Source organism: Tachysurus vachellii, chromosome 4, assembly GCF_030014155.1.
Source record: "Tachysurus vachellii isolate PV-2020 chromosome 4, HZAU_Pvac_v1, whole genome shotgun sequence".
In the NCBI taxonomy this organism is placed as follows: Eukaryota; Metazoa; Chordata; class Actinopteri; order Siluriformes; family Bagridae; genus Tachysurus; species Tachysurus vachellii.
In genome coordinates, this window is record NC_083463.1 from 14,837,416 (window position 1) to 14,854,151 (window position 16,736).

The 16,736-nt window shown below is 38.2% G+C and overlaps 1 protein-coding gene across 1 annotated transcript; it reads right to left on the bottom strand.

Moving 5' to 3' along the window:
- Positions 1-110: 110 nt before the first annotated feature.
- Positions 111-15,955, bottom strand: hemk1 (HemK methyltransferase family member 1). The gene is made up of 11 exons (XM_060867963.1): positions 15,760-15,955; positions 13,527-13,709; positions 10,503-10,594; positions 7,894-7,987; positions 7,557-7,679; positions 5,789-5,853; positions 4,788-4,837; positions 3,085-3,190; positions 2,848-2,943; positions 1,977-2,087; positions 111-524 (listed from the first exon to the last, which is right to left on the bottom strand). Exons 1-11 carry the CDS (start codon positions 15,847-15,849, stop codon positions 491-493), a joined length of 1,044 nt encoding a protein of 347 aa, XP_060723946.1. The 5' UTR covers positions 15,850-15,955; the 3' UTR covers positions 111-490.
- Positions 15,956-16,736: the final 781 nt, after the last annotated feature.

The following is a 16,736-nucleotide window of genomic DNA, read 5'->3' on the forward strand; positions in this document are numbered from 1 at the left end:
CAGAAGAAATGGTGAAACTCTAGTCTCCTGTCACCTGATACTAATACTGGACTGGAATTCAGACCAGCAGCTCCAGTATCTGGAGTAAAGTCATGAAATGAACACACCTCCAAATTTGAGACTGTTTTATTAAACGAATAATCCTATGCGCATGGAAACACCTTCAAAACTAAATGCTGAACAGTTGACAGTGTGTTATTTTAGGGGCTATTTTAACATTTACAAGAACACTGTGTGAATGAGAAACTGATGAGAAGGCATTTTTTCAGGTCTTCCTTTCCAGCTAAATCCATTTCAGGATTAAAAATCACGCCGTAAACGCCACAGATGGCCAGTAGGCATCGATAAGAGGTGAATTGTAAGCGATAATCTTTGGCAAAACGGCACACAATACGGTTGTTCACGTGTGTCGTTTGGCCATCACTTCCATATCAGCTTTCGCTCAAGCTATGTGCTGTCACTCTCAAATGCCACAGGTTCCTCTTTTAGTTCATCTGCTCTTCTGTAGAATGCAGTACCGCAACCTGTAAAAGCAACAGAAAAACAGGAAAAAAATTATGGGACTCTTTAAAACAAGTATTAACTGTAATTTGCTTATTCTACCGATTATTATGTAAGAAATAAAACATGACAGGGCAAGCAGTTATAGGAAAATAATCAATGACGAGGTGGCGTGGTGTGGTTTGGTCAGACGTGAACATTATTATTATGATTATTTTGTCTAAAACAGCATGTTACGAATGTTTTATTAAACGCCTGTTATTTATTTTTGTTTATTAATTAAAGACATGCCATACTGAAAGTTAGAGTTACGTTCATGCACTGCCCTGTTAGTTCCTGTTAACACTGGTGCACAGCTATTAATAGTTTCCTCATCAGCCTCCCTTTTTCTTTCTTTCTTTAAATGTTTGTCAGTTTGTCACATAACTGAGAAACCAGAACATGCCTCAGAAATGTTCTTCCCTGAACACTTTACCTATGGCAATGACACTGGAGGCTCAACTAAATCAACCTCCTGGAACACCTCACCATAACAACAATTATACTGTATACCAAAATTAATTAGCTTAATCAGTCCCTTGAGGATTTAGCAATATTGCAATCATAAAAATTAACAACAACAAAAAATCAATGATATACAGTCAATGAGGATTGCAAAATGTTTCAAAATGACCACAGATTATCTGCTGATTTGGGCTAAAATGTGTCATCGTAACACCATCATAACACACACTCAGGTTAAAGCCCATGTCAATTCCACTATCATGGAACTTGTAATAGATTAAAAGAAGCATTTGGTGCAATCCTGATTAATACAAGTAGTTTTCCACAAACAAAAGCAAAAAAAAAAAAAAACAGGTTGGAGAGGAACTGATTGAACATTCCTTTAAATATTATAATAATAACAATGACCTTTAACAATCCTATACCAATTATTTAGTTTTACTTTATTTTCACCTGCCAAATTGTACTTATTTATTACTATGATTTATTTATTGTAGTATTTACTAGCTATTCACTACTGATTACTATATGTGCTGTATAGGCTTTGGCTGCTGTAGGAATGTCATTAAAAATGTATATTATTTGGGACCACCAATCCATCTGTCTATCCGAATGGTGTCCAATCTTATCTGTAAAGGGCAGGTGTGGGGGCAGGTTTTCAATCTATTCAAGCAGCATGTGATTTCGGCTGTTTAATTAGCTGATCCTGGTTAGTACTGTTAAGTAGATCATTAGTGTTCATTAAAAGCACTGTAATAGATGACACATGTGGTAAAGGTGGATAGAAGTTCATCAGAATTGTTCAGTGGAATCATGCTGCTGCAAAAATTGAACATCATCTGTACCTTTAGGGGTTCAGAAAGCCTTGTGACTAATACAGCACTCAGATCACTGAAGAAAAATCCCCAAAGGCTTTATTCATGTACAATAACTTAAAATAAAATAAACCTGCTTTCTACAGATATTCTGACCTGTTAGTGAAATCACTGTGTGATCCCAAATACTGCAATCCCAGCATGCTTTCCTCTAGCAGACACTTTATGAGTGGAGGATGGCGTGGATCCACCTCAAGATACACACGACTGGAATACACACGCACACAGAGAGCAAATGAACAACTGCAGGAAGCAGAGCTGAAGATGTGAAATCATAGGAAACAGATCTTATCACAGTAACAGATAAGACTCTAAAGCATTTCTGGTCACAAATACACATGAGATTTAATGGAATTTGGATTTCACAGAAAAAGCCACATTTCTAGGAAAGGAATGCAGATTTCGGATTTAGTGGCCTTCGAAAGAGCCAGTGGTAATTTTCATGAAATGCTCAAGATGTTTAGAAGGATTCTTGAAACGAGAGAATCATCCAGTTCTGACACGTCCACTCACACTCACACATGCAAACTATTATCTTCAGCTTTGTTGTGTAATCAATTTCCTGAAACAAGAAGGTGACAAGTCAGATTATTTAACGTATTTTCAAGGGCAAGTGACACAGTTCACCAGTGTGTGAATTATGGAGACAATTACTGGAAAGGAGCCCTATAATCCTAGGAACACCAGTATCCGCTTCCATGAAAATGTGGAAGACTGTGAGCAGGAGCGGATTCCCTGAAGCACATAAGAAGTGCTAGTAAAGCTCCTTAGTGAGATTAGACCATTCTATTTATACTCTGCTGGAATATACTCTCTCCACTAGACCTCGAACATGAGATCATATTCACTGAGCAACAGATACACACCGGTGGATCCTTAAACAAATTTACACACACACACACACACACACACACACACAAAACACACACACACACACACACACACACACACACACCCCTCCCCTTACCCTTCATCTGTTAAGAGTCTTGGTGCTAGAGTTAGAATCTGTCTGATTATTGACATCCCATCCAAACCTCCATCCAGCGCTGTGTGGTCTTCAAACCTACAGCGATGAAGATAAATAGTCAATGTCAAAATTGCAGCCTCACATATGTATTTTATTTATTTATTTTTTAAAAAATAAAAAAGGTGTTTCTAATAAAGTGGACAGAACATTGAGTATCTATGTGGGTGATTTAAATACCTGAGTATTTCTTCCTGCAGAGATTCCATATCCTGAGAAAACAGGTACGGAGGGTTGCTAACAATTACATCGACAGGACCGCAGCTTCTCAGTGTCAAATCAGCGTCTGAGAATAAGTGACATACATTTGCTCAGATCACAGATGCAAAGCTCTTAACATTAAAGCACCTCACTGACATGCCGACTGACCTTGGAAGCCCTGACAACACAATCAGCCTGAGCTTCCTGGCAATGAGGGCATTAACGGTGACAGAACAGAGCCTGCTGGAACAATATGCAACAACAGAAGCAGCTGCAGATTTTTTTTGCCATTTCAGTGCTTTGGCAATACTGTAACTGTAATAACTGTCAATCCAGTAAAGTACAGTGAATTCACCTGAACAGCAGCCAGACAGAAATACACAAGAAGCTCTAAATACAAGCACAACAGTGTGTAAGACCATAGGACAGCATGTTCTTCCACAAAATACGATCAGATATAAAACCTTTCAAATTCAATGATATTGAATACAAATATAAAAAAAAAAGAGTTACCACAGAAGTGTAGGGTTTGTGCATACTACATTCCTCGATTTTGTATACCAAAAAGAAATGTCTTTCTATTGTTTTTATTTTATTTTTCTTATTTATTTAGTTAATTTTTGTGTTTCTTGCCTCAGAGTAAAATACAAAATCTATTTTTTTAATGCAAATGTTGACTCCTTTTCAGCTTTCAAGTCTTTCTTGTAACTTGTTGAGTATCAAAAACTTCAAAGTTCATTGTTATCTAAATTTCAAAATTCATCACAAACAGCTTTAAACTGACAAATTTTGATCGGAGACCTGAAACACATGCAATTTAGATACCCATGTTAACTAAAAGATCTAACATCTGCCAACACACAGCTTTTAACTACTGCACTCAATACATTGTGGGTGATTAAAATATTCATATGTTCGGTCACCAAATTGTCACCCTTTTGTTATTTTTAAAAAGCATACAATAATCCTTATTAGCAAATCCATCAGGCATCCTCTGAAAGTATTGAAACGGCAATTTATTTTTATTCATTCCTTTATTCATTATATACAATAAATATATTTTACTCGATAAGAATTCTACTCTAAATAATTATATTCTCCTGAAGGTTAAGACACATTTTGAATTTCAGAGTAATAGGGCTGGATTTTGTGTGCATGTGCTCTGCAATGAGCATGCGTTTGGGGATACGAGAATGTATCTGTTGGTGTATTATATATGTGTTGGCAGTATATAAGGATAATTATCTGTACAGTTTTACCACAGTTACTGGTTCGTTAAATTTCAGGGGCCTAATGTCCTCTTGATCTCTGTGCTGTTGCAGCCTGGTATCAAATAAAACATGTAGTAGAGAATCTCTGCGCTAAATTAAAAGCGTTGTCTTTTTCATTTAATGAATTAAACTGAAAATGCGTTGGGAATGAATAAATAATATGATCACAATGTTTGTCATGCTACCTCACTGCTGATGTCTACCTGCAGTCACTGCATACCATAATTATTGTACAAAATTCATTCTACATGCAGAAAATGTCGAGCTGATTTACAAATGGAAACATAGTGTGTGTGTGTGTGTGTGTTGTATGGGTTGTCTATGTAAGGGGAAGAGAAACATAACTATTCTACCAAATCATGCAGTTTTTAACAACACAATGCAACTGATTTTTAAACAGCACATACTTACCCTTCATAATATCTAAATGATAAACTTTCAGTCTGTCCAGCAGCCCCAGTCTATTGCAAAAAAAAATAAATAAAAAAAATAACCAATGCTTACATCAATGAAGCACATTTTCCTGTACAGAAAATAACATACTGTTTATTATTGTCTTTTACTCGTTTTTACTTTGGTTTTACTGTGGCACACTGTGGTAGCCCATGAACCATGAAAGCATGACATCACATCTGCATGTTGTTATTGTGGTATTTATGCTGATGGTTATGTTACTCTTATGACACCATCATAGTGCTAGGCTGAATTTTGATATTTACTGAATGTCACTGCTCAGTTTCTCTTCCAACTTACCATTAGGGTTGGCTAGTAAAATGCGCTTGCAAGGATAAACCTTAGTTCTCTTGCAAGGAGACAAGCCTTACAATACAATGTTTCATTCTGGCATCCATATCAGCTTATCTGTTGTTAACAAACGCCTTGAATTTTTGTTGAACCAACAACACTAACGGTAGCAGTAACCGCTTCACTGAATCATCCATAACATCGGCACCCTTCGAGGAGGAATGTTTTAAATACAAGCAGGTGTAATCAACATCAAAGGGCTTTTTGTGTTTTTTTTTATTTGAACTAAAGATTTGGCTAAAGGCAACTGTGCCCAAGAACTGACAATTTCTGCTTGTAATGTTTTCCATTATAGAGACCAGCAGCCTCCGGTGCTTGGTCAAGGATTAATGAATAAAAATGAAATCAAATAATACTGTAATTAATAATGTCTACTCTTGTTACCGTCAAAGTTTTACACACACACACACACACACACACACACACACACACACACACACATATATATATATACATAGATAGATAGATAGATAGATAGATAGATAGATAGATAGATAGATAGATAGATAGATAGATAGATAGATAGAACAAAGCCTCTCTCTGTCACTGTAAATTTCTGTGTATATTACGATCCCAACATCAGGAGCTCTTAAAGACGCTGCACTCACCTGCCTGCATTTTCCTCAGTGAGACACACTGCTTCCTGGCTTTGGTCCAATGCAACTGCCTTGAGCTTAGAAACAACACATTAAAAACCACAGCTTATTATCCAACACACTGCAATATTAAGACTCAATATAAATACTGCTAAATTAGGTATGTTGTAGTAAATTAGTTCTCTTTGCCTGCCTTTACACCAGAAGAGGTGCCAACACTGCTAACAAGAAAACAACAAGATTTTTAGCCTAACATAAAAGAGCAAAAAATATGGCTACATGTTAACAGCATAAAATATTAAACAATTTGAAATTATATTTAATTGCATACATGTATAAGTAACCAGACAAATGTTAAAGCATACTCTATAACTGTTTAAAATAAACATAAGTGCAGGCCCAGTTTGCTCTGGGTCATTATTTTGTTCATAATAATAATAAAGAGTCTATCACTGTCGTGAATCCATTCTGTTGATTAATTATGCTATATATACAAAAACATTTATCACTCACATATAAAAGGAAAGTATAAAACAAACCAAACAACTCATCTGTCCAAATACGAACTTATATGAATATATTCTCTGAGAAACACTCACAGGAAGTGGTTTTGGTTTGGTGCCAGTGTGCAATGTGACACAGCAAGTCAAACATACAGTGCAGCAGCAGCAGCAGCAACAGACAATGCAACAAACCAACAAACAGTGCAGCAGAACACTAAAGATACACAAAGTACACAAAGACAGGACATAAGACAAAAAAAAACAGAACACATTGCACCAGTGTGTAAAACACAAAGCAAAAAAGTTGAAAGAAATCTTTCAGGAAGAGATGCAATGGACTGGTCTGAGTTGAGTAACTGGATATTGTCCAGAAAGAATCTAAAGATACTTTTGTGAAGGTGGTTCAGATGTTGATGTACCTATAGCCTCTATAACCAAACGAGCCTGTACTAGTTGTTGTACGGCACATCCTAAGCTGCACTTTTCCTACTGAACAAGCTGTTTGTTGCAATTAGCCATCTCTGTTTTCCCTCCTCAGATCCAAACAGAATTGTTCTTCTTTTATCAAGTTGAGTAACTGAGCATGTGAACGTGGAGGCTGCATGACCTCTCCGTGCTCTGGGGGTTTCCCTCAGATACTCTGGTTTCCTCCCTTGTCCAAAGACACGTAATCTGACTAGAAACACTAATTTCTCAGTAGTGTGTAAGTTTGTGTGTAATTGTGCACTGTGATAGGTTGGCACTCTGTTTACAGTCTCCCATTTTATGCTCCGAGTCCCCTGAGATAGTCTCCGGTTTCCCCTTAATCTTGTATAAGTGGTACAGAAAATGGATATTTGGCTGGATGTAGACTAAAAGACTGCATGCTTGTGTGATTTGAAAAAATGCAGGAGTGTCTAACCAATTTGTTTATGTCCCCTTTGGGTAAAAAAAAAAACAAAAAAAAAAAACAAGCTGCTCCACTTTTTATTACCTACCATAATGACCAGTCTCACCTTCTGATTTTCTACTGGCCCACAAGACCAAGGCTTGTTAATTCACAGTTCCTAGATAAAGTCCATGCAAAGCCAAATTCTAGCTATTTATTTCCTTTTCCCTTCAGCAAACTGTTTTTCCAGACAAGCTCGTTTTATTCTTACAGAAAGAGCAGTTTTCATGTCTCTCCCATATCACCGGGGTGACTAACATCGTAAATGCTTTGACTAAGCCTCAAATGTTGGCACCTCTGTAACAGCGTAACAACTGAAGTGATATAAATAAAGTGAGCAGAGGCTAACCTGGGGTACACTATGCAGGAGGCTCAGAGAGATGGCACCTGATCCACATCCCACCTCCAAGCATCGCAAAGTTCTCATTCCCCACTGTGACCGCAGATCCTTTAACACCAAACTAACCAGTTCCTGCACACACACATACACACACATACACACACAAAGATCACTCATACCTGTATGCCCAAATACAGAGTATGTTTATCCCATAACTCACAGTTTCCTATGTTTCCACATCATTAGAAGTGAAACTCCTAAGTTTGCAAACACTGTAAAGGACACTGTGTCCTACTATGAAACGTTTGCGTGTGCCAGACGAGTGTATATGTGTATATGTATAAACCTCTGTCTCCGGGCGGGGAATAAACACTGGAGGTCTCATCTTCAGCGTCAGATCTCTGAAGTCCCACTCCTCAATCACATACTGCACCGGCATCCTGAAACACACAACAAACACACACACACACACACACACACACACACACTTTATATCCTTTAGGCATTACAAAAGTGATCCGTTAAATAATTGCTTCTAACATCTGCACTACACGTTTAGCACAAGAATTTCCCTCATCAGATTAATATCTATCTAAAAGTCTGTCTGTCTGTCTGTCTGTCTGTCTGTCCCTCCATCCATCTAAACTTCCATAACCTTTAATGTACGGGCAGCTTGCTAACAGACAACCACAAAAAAGGAGATGAATGAATACTGGTCCACTCATTAAAATGCTAATTTTTTCATATTTGTGAAAACTGCTCCAATACCATGTGACACTGTGATATAAGCCAGGAAATGACAGGACTAGACTTGTTTTAAAAAATGAAATTATAATCATTAATAAAGGCAAGCAAAGCGAAGTAGTCTGCAAATTCTGTTTTATGAAAATATCACAAGGAGCCTTTATTTATAATCATTTAAAAAAACACAACATATTAAACATACAGCTCAGCATGAACAATTCTTTGCTAGAAGCACACAGCAACATTCAACACTAGTCTACAGAAGACAAACCTAGCTCAGTGAAATTAACACAAAAAAATAAAACTCCCACAGTATATTGTTTTTGCCATATTTACATAAAATCTATATTATTTCAGGTTTGCAGGCAGTGTTTAGATTTTACCCATAACCCATCATTTCTCATTGTTCTTAAAAGCAAAGGCTTCAGATATGTATCCCAAAATAAAATATTCTGATACCAGGAAAAATGATTTGATACAATCAGCAAGATTTCTGGCTCCCGGGTGTCTTTTATATAGGTAAAGAGTTTAGATTACTAGCACTCTATTAAATCTAATCTCAGCTCCTTACTAGTATAAAAGACACCTGTCCACAGAAGCAATCAATCAATCAGATTCCAAACTCTCCAGCATGGCCAAGACCAAAGAGCTGTTCAAGGGACAGGGACAAGATTGTAGACCTACACAAGGCTGGAATGGGCTAAAACACCATCGCCAAGCAGCTTGGTGAGAAGGTGACAACATTTAGAAGAAACATAAAATAAGTGTCAATCTCTCTCGGTCTGGGGCTCCACACAAGATCTCACCTCTTGGAGTTTCAATGATCATGAGAACGGTGATGAATCAGCCCAGAACTACATCGGAGTATCTTGTCAATGATCTCAAGACAGCTTGGATCATGAAAACAATTGATAACACACTACGCCGAGAAGGACTAAAATCCTACAGCCCCCACAAGGTTCCCCTGCTCAAGACGTCTGATGTTCAGTGAACATTTGAAATACTCAGAGGAAAACTGAGACCAAAATCACGCTCTTTGGCATCAACTCAACTCTCTGTGTTTGTAGAAGGAGGAATACGGCCTATGATCCCAAGAACACCATCCCCATTGTCAAACATGGAGGTGGAAACATTATGCTTTGGGAGTGTTTTTCTGCTAAGGGGACAGGACAATTTCACTGCATCAAAGGGACGATGGACGGGGCCATGGACGGTCAAATCTTAGGTGAGAACCTCCTTCCCTGAGCCAGAGCATTAAAAATGGGTTGTGGATGGGCATCCCAGCATGACATGAACCCAAAACACACGGCCTAGGCAACAAAGGAGTGACTCAAGAAGAAGCATATTAAGGTCCTGGAGTGTCCTAGCTTTGGAGGGAACTGAAGGTTTGACTTGCCAAACATCAGCCTTGAAAACTTAATGGCTTGGAGAGGATCTGCAAAGCGGAAGGGGACAAAATCCCTCCTGAGATGTTTGCAAACCTGGTGGCCTACTACAAGAAACATCTGACCTCTGTGATTGCCAACAGGTGTTTTTCCACTAAGTATTAAGTCATGTTTTGCGAAGGGGTCAAATAATTATTTCACTCATTAAAATTCAAATCAATGTATAACTTTTTTGAAATGCGTTTTTTTTCTGGATTATTTTGTTGTTATTCTGTTTCTCACTGTTAAAATAAAATTACCATTAAACATATAGACTGATCTTTTTTTTTTTTGTCAGGGGGCAAACGTACAAAATCAGCAGGGGATCAAATATTTTTTTCCCCACACTGTACACAGCTGTATATAATCCGATTACGGGAAAGCTTTGTGTCAATAGTAAGTCAGCATTCGTATTACATTACAGATAACAGATAATGTACACCATTAATAAATCCAGAAGGAGGATATGACAAATAACACCATTAAGCTGTTAAGTCTGTGATGTTTACTGCAGACAAATTGAGTGTTACCTGTATCTATTTGCTGATTTTACACACATGGGCAATATCCATGCCCTGAATGACCTAATTATTGTGCCAAGTGTGGCTATCAGATAACAGCTGTAATCTGATTAAAAGATCACAGCCTGTCATCTACCGGGACCATTTGGATAATCAGAAAGCTGTCAAAATCACATCATGATCAGACTATTAATGGGCATGTGAACACACTCATTGGGTGGCTTGAAAATGTTTAAAAAAAAACAAGAACATTTGAGCGGTTGTACCTCGTCAGACGCTTGGAACAAAGCGCCCACACTTTCTCTCTCTCTTTGTCAGTCAGTCTTTCTTGGAGCCTTCTCCTCTCCACACTTTGCAGCTTTAACAGATAGACAGAAATGTTTTTGTAATCTGAAAAACATGGAGGTGGTTGTGGCTGAAAACGTAATTTGATTCCTAGAAGTTCCTGCACAAACATGCAGTAATTGTCACAGAGAAGGTCACTGAGTATGTTTGCTGAAGAGAATGAGACACTCTCTGTCTCTCTCTCTTTCTCTCTCTCTCTCTCAAACACGCGCACACACACAAAGAAATGCCAAGAATTGAGGCAAATAAAGTGACTCATAAAGGAAGCTAATGGAGTTTATAAATAGAGGGCTTTCCAGATACAGTCCTGAATTGCGTCATTCACAAAAAAACACAAGGTCATATCATGTCCTGTTTTTCATTTTGGTACACCCCATAACCTGGGTCATTTGATATGGAGCTCCCACATAAGCAGCAAGTACTTTATTTCATACAGATCGCAGTTTTTCTGTTTTGGGAAGCATCGCTCATGTTTTTGCCATATAACTAAGTAATGACACGTTGCACCACTGTTGGTATTCTGTCCCAGATTCTTACTTTTTAAACCCATTCATCTCTGAGAACTAAAGAACTAGCAAGAATTAAAGACAGTTGAGCTGCTCAGACTGAAACTGGATAGTAAATGGACACAGATGAAGTTTACTATTAATGCCAGGATGTTGTACTAAACCCACTGAAAAACTGCGTGGTCAGTTAGAGAATTTTAGCAATCGGCAGTCAAGATGCTCTATGAAGTGGATGGGAACAAGCCAGTTCTATGACTTATGATATATATCACAATATACAGGTTTGTTAACAAACGACCAGTTGACCAGTAAAGTTTCATTTTATGAGTTATATAATAACTAATAATATTTTAGTTTAGTTTCAGTTGAATATTATGTTTATAAATGACAAAATAAAATAAAAACCTGTATCGGTTAAAGTCATTAATCAATAGTAAAATTCATAAAAATAAAAAGCATAAAAATCATAAACATAAAATCTGTATTCAAATACAACATATATTAGAGACACACATGGCATCCTTTTAAATAAAAAGCAAAATAATAATAAACACAAATCCACAAAAAGTGTATTGCAACATAATTTATCTGTCAGCGATGCGGGGATAAAAACAGACTCAAATGCAGGATAGCTAAAATAAACGGATTTATTAACTAAAAAACACAAAACAGGAACAAAAACTCGACAAACAACATGACAAAGACGACAACAGTCGACAAAACATGACATGACGAGTGTAATGAGTCTGTCTGTGTTTCTGTCCTGTTTCTGTCTGCTGTCTTTTCCTGTGGTTAATTGTTTGCTCCGCCCACTCTTTGGTTTCCATGGACATTAATTGTACTCCTTCTCTCCTTCAGGTGTCTTGTCTTTGTCTCTAATTAGTTCTGCTCTGTGATTGGTTCTTGTCTGTTATTTATACTCTGTGTGTTCACTTCCCTTTTGTTGGTCGTTATTTCATTGTGCTTGTTAGATATTGTATGTTGGTGTTAATGTTCCTGTCTCCTGTGTGCTCTGTATTCTGCTCTGTTTTGCCTGCCTGTTTGTGTGTCTTGGTTTAGTAAAAGTCTAAAATCTGCACTTGGATCCTCACTCGCCTTTGTCCAACCTCGTGTCAGAACGACCAACCACATGGGTGCCAGACCGGAAAGCTCGGGCGAGGTCCGGGGGAACCGGCTGATCGCCAAGCTGGCGGACACCCCGATGGTGCCGGTTCGGGCGGCCGGCATCCCTACGGCACTGGCTGGAGCACCGAAGGCACCTGAAGCATCCGGACCTGCTGAAGCACATGAACCTGCTGAAGCACATGAACCTGTCGAGGCGCCCGAACCTGCTGAAGCGCCCGAACCTGCTGAAGCGCCCGAACCTGCTGAAGCGCCCGAACCTGCTGAAGCACATGAACCTGCTGAAGAACATGAACCTGTTGAGGCGCCCGAGCCTGCCGAAACGCCTGAGCCTGCCGAAGCGCCCGAACCTGTTGAAGTGCCCGAACCTGTTGAGACACCGGATCCAGCCGGACCGACCGGGACGACAGAACCAGCCGGACCGACCGGGTCGACAGAACCAGCCGGACCGACCGGGTCGACAGAACCAGCCGGACCGACCGGGTCGACAGAACCAGCGATCCCCAGCTTTGTCTCCCTGTCTCTGTCTGTCTCTCCACGTGGCCAGAGTCCGGGCAGAGTCCTTACAACGAGACTAGAGACGACAACAAGGATTCTGCGCTGCTAAAGTCAACGCGGCTCGACTAAATACTAATAACAATTAGACACATGTGGAACAGGTGTGCAAAGGCGGGGAGGAAGAGACAAGGGCGGGGCAGACACGTGAACACAGAACATAAACAAAAGCACGTGGCCAAAAGTACGGGCTGGATCCTGACATTATCACAATATCGATATTATATGGTCACTTATAGGACAGAGGTAGTTGCATATAACTGTGACGGATAACTGTGTAATGACAGTCATGTCTGTTTACTGTAAACAGGTTGTGTTCAATTTGAGATGTTTCTACCCTAAAAAAAGTATATAATATAGAGTGCATAGGACACAGCTCTACTCACCCACACTGCAAACTCATTCTTAAAGCACATCTGTAGTGTTTTATATAACAGCATCTATTATACTGTAGGAGGATGATCAGTACAGATCAACACTTTAGACACAGTGTAAATAACAGACTAGAGGTTTTATTTTAAGTGAATGAAGAGTCTATCATTTACAGCAGAACCGACAAACAAGAAACAGAAAAGAGCTCTACATCTGTCTAGCTTTTTGCTTCAGTTTTGTAACCTTAATTCCTTTATTATTCTTCAATTTACTGTCAGAGTTTCATTACAGAGCAAATTAATAACAAGTGTGTCATTATCCCATGTCCGTTTGCTTACAGACTAACCACTGAAAACAGTGGCACAAAGAAAGACAGAAAACATGACTCACAGTTTTCTTTCCCAGGACATGAGCTATGATGTAGCTTGAGGAGAGAAGCGCCTCAGAGATTCCATGCTGTTGGAAGTACTGCGTCCACACGTTCACCGCCTGCTCTGCTGTAACCTCGCAGTCTGCAGGAGAAGCGGGTGCGCCACCTACACCTCCACTTCCACACGACACCCGCAGCAGAGCCTAAACAGAGATACATTCAATTTATCTTTCATTCTTCTGTAACAAAGTCATCACTACATGATTATCTGCATTTTAATCATCACAGTATTGGCCTTCCTAAGTTAATTAAACATAATGTGAACAAAGTGAAGTAAATGAGTTCAATTATTTCAATTATTTGTTTTATTCTCAAGTATTTGTATTTACTTCTCTTGTGTAATCTTAATTGGTCTCTGTTCTTTTTGATCTTACCTTACATGAATAATAAGTAATAAAAAACAAGACGACAAACTAGTTACACAATTACCTAAGAATAAATCTTTTTTTTATAGTGCATTTTAATAATAACACCTGGCTGCTATTTACTCTCTTAATGAGTAGAGTGTACTTATTTATTCCAACCTGAATTTTGGCTTCCGTTTTTCCAGAGGAAAAAACACTACATATTAAAATGTGTTATGGTTTGTTTGTTCACAGATACTGGGGATGAATATTAAACCCTGATAAATAACATATTTAATTACTAGATATAAAAGACTAACAGTTCGGGAGAGAGTTTGTTTTTCTGTATGTAATCTGTAATCTGTTACGTGACCAGGCTACTTTACTCACATCAAAAGCATATCAATGTACAGTTTTCTTGTTATACAATAAATAAATCTTACTTCACTAGATATAATTTCATTTACAAGATCAAACTGTAACAAAAACCTAACCAGCCTTATTTGGATTAACTGTTTGTGGGTACCTGATTAATCACACCTATAGGTGCTTGTTGAACATATAATAACCTTCAAACTAGATTTTGGAGTGTAGCTGTGCAGATTTAAGATCATTCCGCCAAAGAGCATTAGTGAAGTCAGGTACTGATGTTCAGTGAGGAGGTCTGGGGTGCAGGATAAGATCAGGGCTCTGTGCAGGACACTAGAGTTCTTCCACTCCAGTAACCCACTTCTTCCAATGGGCAACCCAGGTCTTCATGGAGCTGACTTTGGCATTGAGGCATTGTCATGCTGGAACATATTTGGGCCTCATAATTCCAGTGAAGGGAATTTATAATGATACAGCACAAAAAAAGATTTTAAATTAATGTGTGCTAAGAATTTTGTGGAACAGTTTAAGGAAAAGTGGCTACGGGACAACTATGTGAATGTCCTTGAGTGGCCCAGGCAGAGCCCAGACTTGAACCCGGTTGAACATCTCTGGAGAGATCTTAAAATTGGTTGTGCACCAACGCTCCCCATTCAACCCGATGGAGCTTAAGATGACCTGCAAGGGCCAAAAAAATAGGTGTGCCAAGTTTGTAGCAGCATACTCAAAAAGTAATTGCTGCCAAAGGTGCTTGTACACAGTAGGCTGTGAATACTTATGTACATGTGATTTATTGTTTTTTTTTATTTTTAATAAATAAAAAAAAATATATATATTTCCAACTTCTATCACGTTGTCATTATGGGGAACTGTTTGTAAAATTTTGAGGAAAATAATGAATTGAATCCATTTTGTAATAAGGTTGTAACATAACGAATACCGGTGAGTGTGATGGTCAGGTGTCCACACACCTTTGACCACATAGAGTACGTGTGACAGAATACACGCTGTGATGAAATAATAATACGCAATGAAATTATTTTCTAAACTTAAACAAATGAGAAAAAACTGTAACAAATGAGCCTGGGTTTTAATCTAGAACAAATACAATCTTGTTTTTTTGCTTTAACTCCAGAGTACAGTTCCTCGTCTTGTTATTTTAATGTTCATTTTATAAGAAGTTTAAGATTTTACTGCATTGTTGCCACCATTGTGCACTTGCTACCTTTATAAGAGTTGTAATGTACTTTATGTTGTTGTTTATTAACTAATAACTACACTGTACATGAACTGTTATTACATTTTTATTACTACTTCTAACAAAATAAACAATAATAAGAACTAAAATATTATTAATAATAACTAGTCATGTGATTAATAATTAATATAATTAATATAATTAATAATATGATTTTATTCACAACTTTTGGTTTGAAATCTCATTTGAATTGTGTATTTAATTCTCTGTCCTCCATCTCACCTGCTGTATTATTATTATTCCTCTTCTTTTCCACTCAGTGAAACCTCTCTGACTCCAGAGGAACTTTACTGACATCAAACTTAACATCATTCATCTTTTGTAGATCAACATCTTCATATAAGGAAAAAAAGCCAGGAATAAAAATGTCAGTATTAGAGACCACGCTGTTCACAGGCTTAAGCCTAAACACGGAAGCTTTACGCAACCCGATTTCAAAATAAAAGTCTAATACATAATATCATCCATAATAATCGCGATAATCGTAATAATAATAATATGGAAAGGAAGTGAGCATCCGATTTAACTTGAATTGTGACCCAATGCACCTGGAATAGACTCCTGTGAGGCTGTGTAAGACAAGCAGTTCAGAAATGTGTTTGGTTGCATGGATGTGAAAGCCTCACAACAATTATCCTTCTAGCTATAATGAAATTAAACGCCAGATGGCGCCAAAACCTTTCAGTGTTCCTCTTTTCTGCTCTGCCTTCAGGTCCAGTATGTATGTTCATGTGTAAATACAAGAAATATAGATTGAGAGAGAGAGAGAGAGAGAGAGAGAGAGAGAGAGAGAGAGAGAGAGAGAGAGAGAGAGAGAGAAAGGTTCTCTATATGGTTGGTTCTCCACATGCAAACTCATAATAAGGCAAGAGAATTCACCCTGCATGGGATGCCATCTCAGGCCAACATCCATCCTCAAAGATCCATCCTCAAAAAGGACAGAAAGGCAAACATTTGTCTGTATGTGTGCAGTCTGGCCTAATCTGAATCAATAAATGATATTTAATAAAACAATGCATGACCCCATCAGCCAAGCCTAACCTTTCATTTAAATTATAGGCTGATGGACACTGAGTGAAGCAAAATCATCACAAAAAGCTGTTAAAAATATACAAGACATGACATTTCATTCAGACTAACCTGGGAAATTTGTGTCAAGCCCAGACGAACACTGACAGTTCAGCTGCAGGCACACAGAC

What these genes read in the sequence shown, in the direction of transcription:
- hemk1 (XM_060867963.1), bottom strand. Translation starts at nt 15,849, where the DNA reads ATGATGTTAAGTTTGATGTCAGTAAAGTTCCTCTGGAGTCAGAGAGGT. An exon ending in ATGTCCTGGGAAAGAAAACT is followed by an intron (nt 10,595 to 13,526) that starts GTGAGTCATGTT and finishes TATCTGTTAAAG; the next exon opens with CTGCAAAGTGTGGAGAGGAG. An exon ending in ACTGAGGAAAATGCAGGCAG is followed by an intron (nt 4,838 to 5,788) that starts GTGAGTGCAGCG and finishes TTTTTGCAATAG; the next exon opens with ACTGGGGCTGCTGGACAGAC.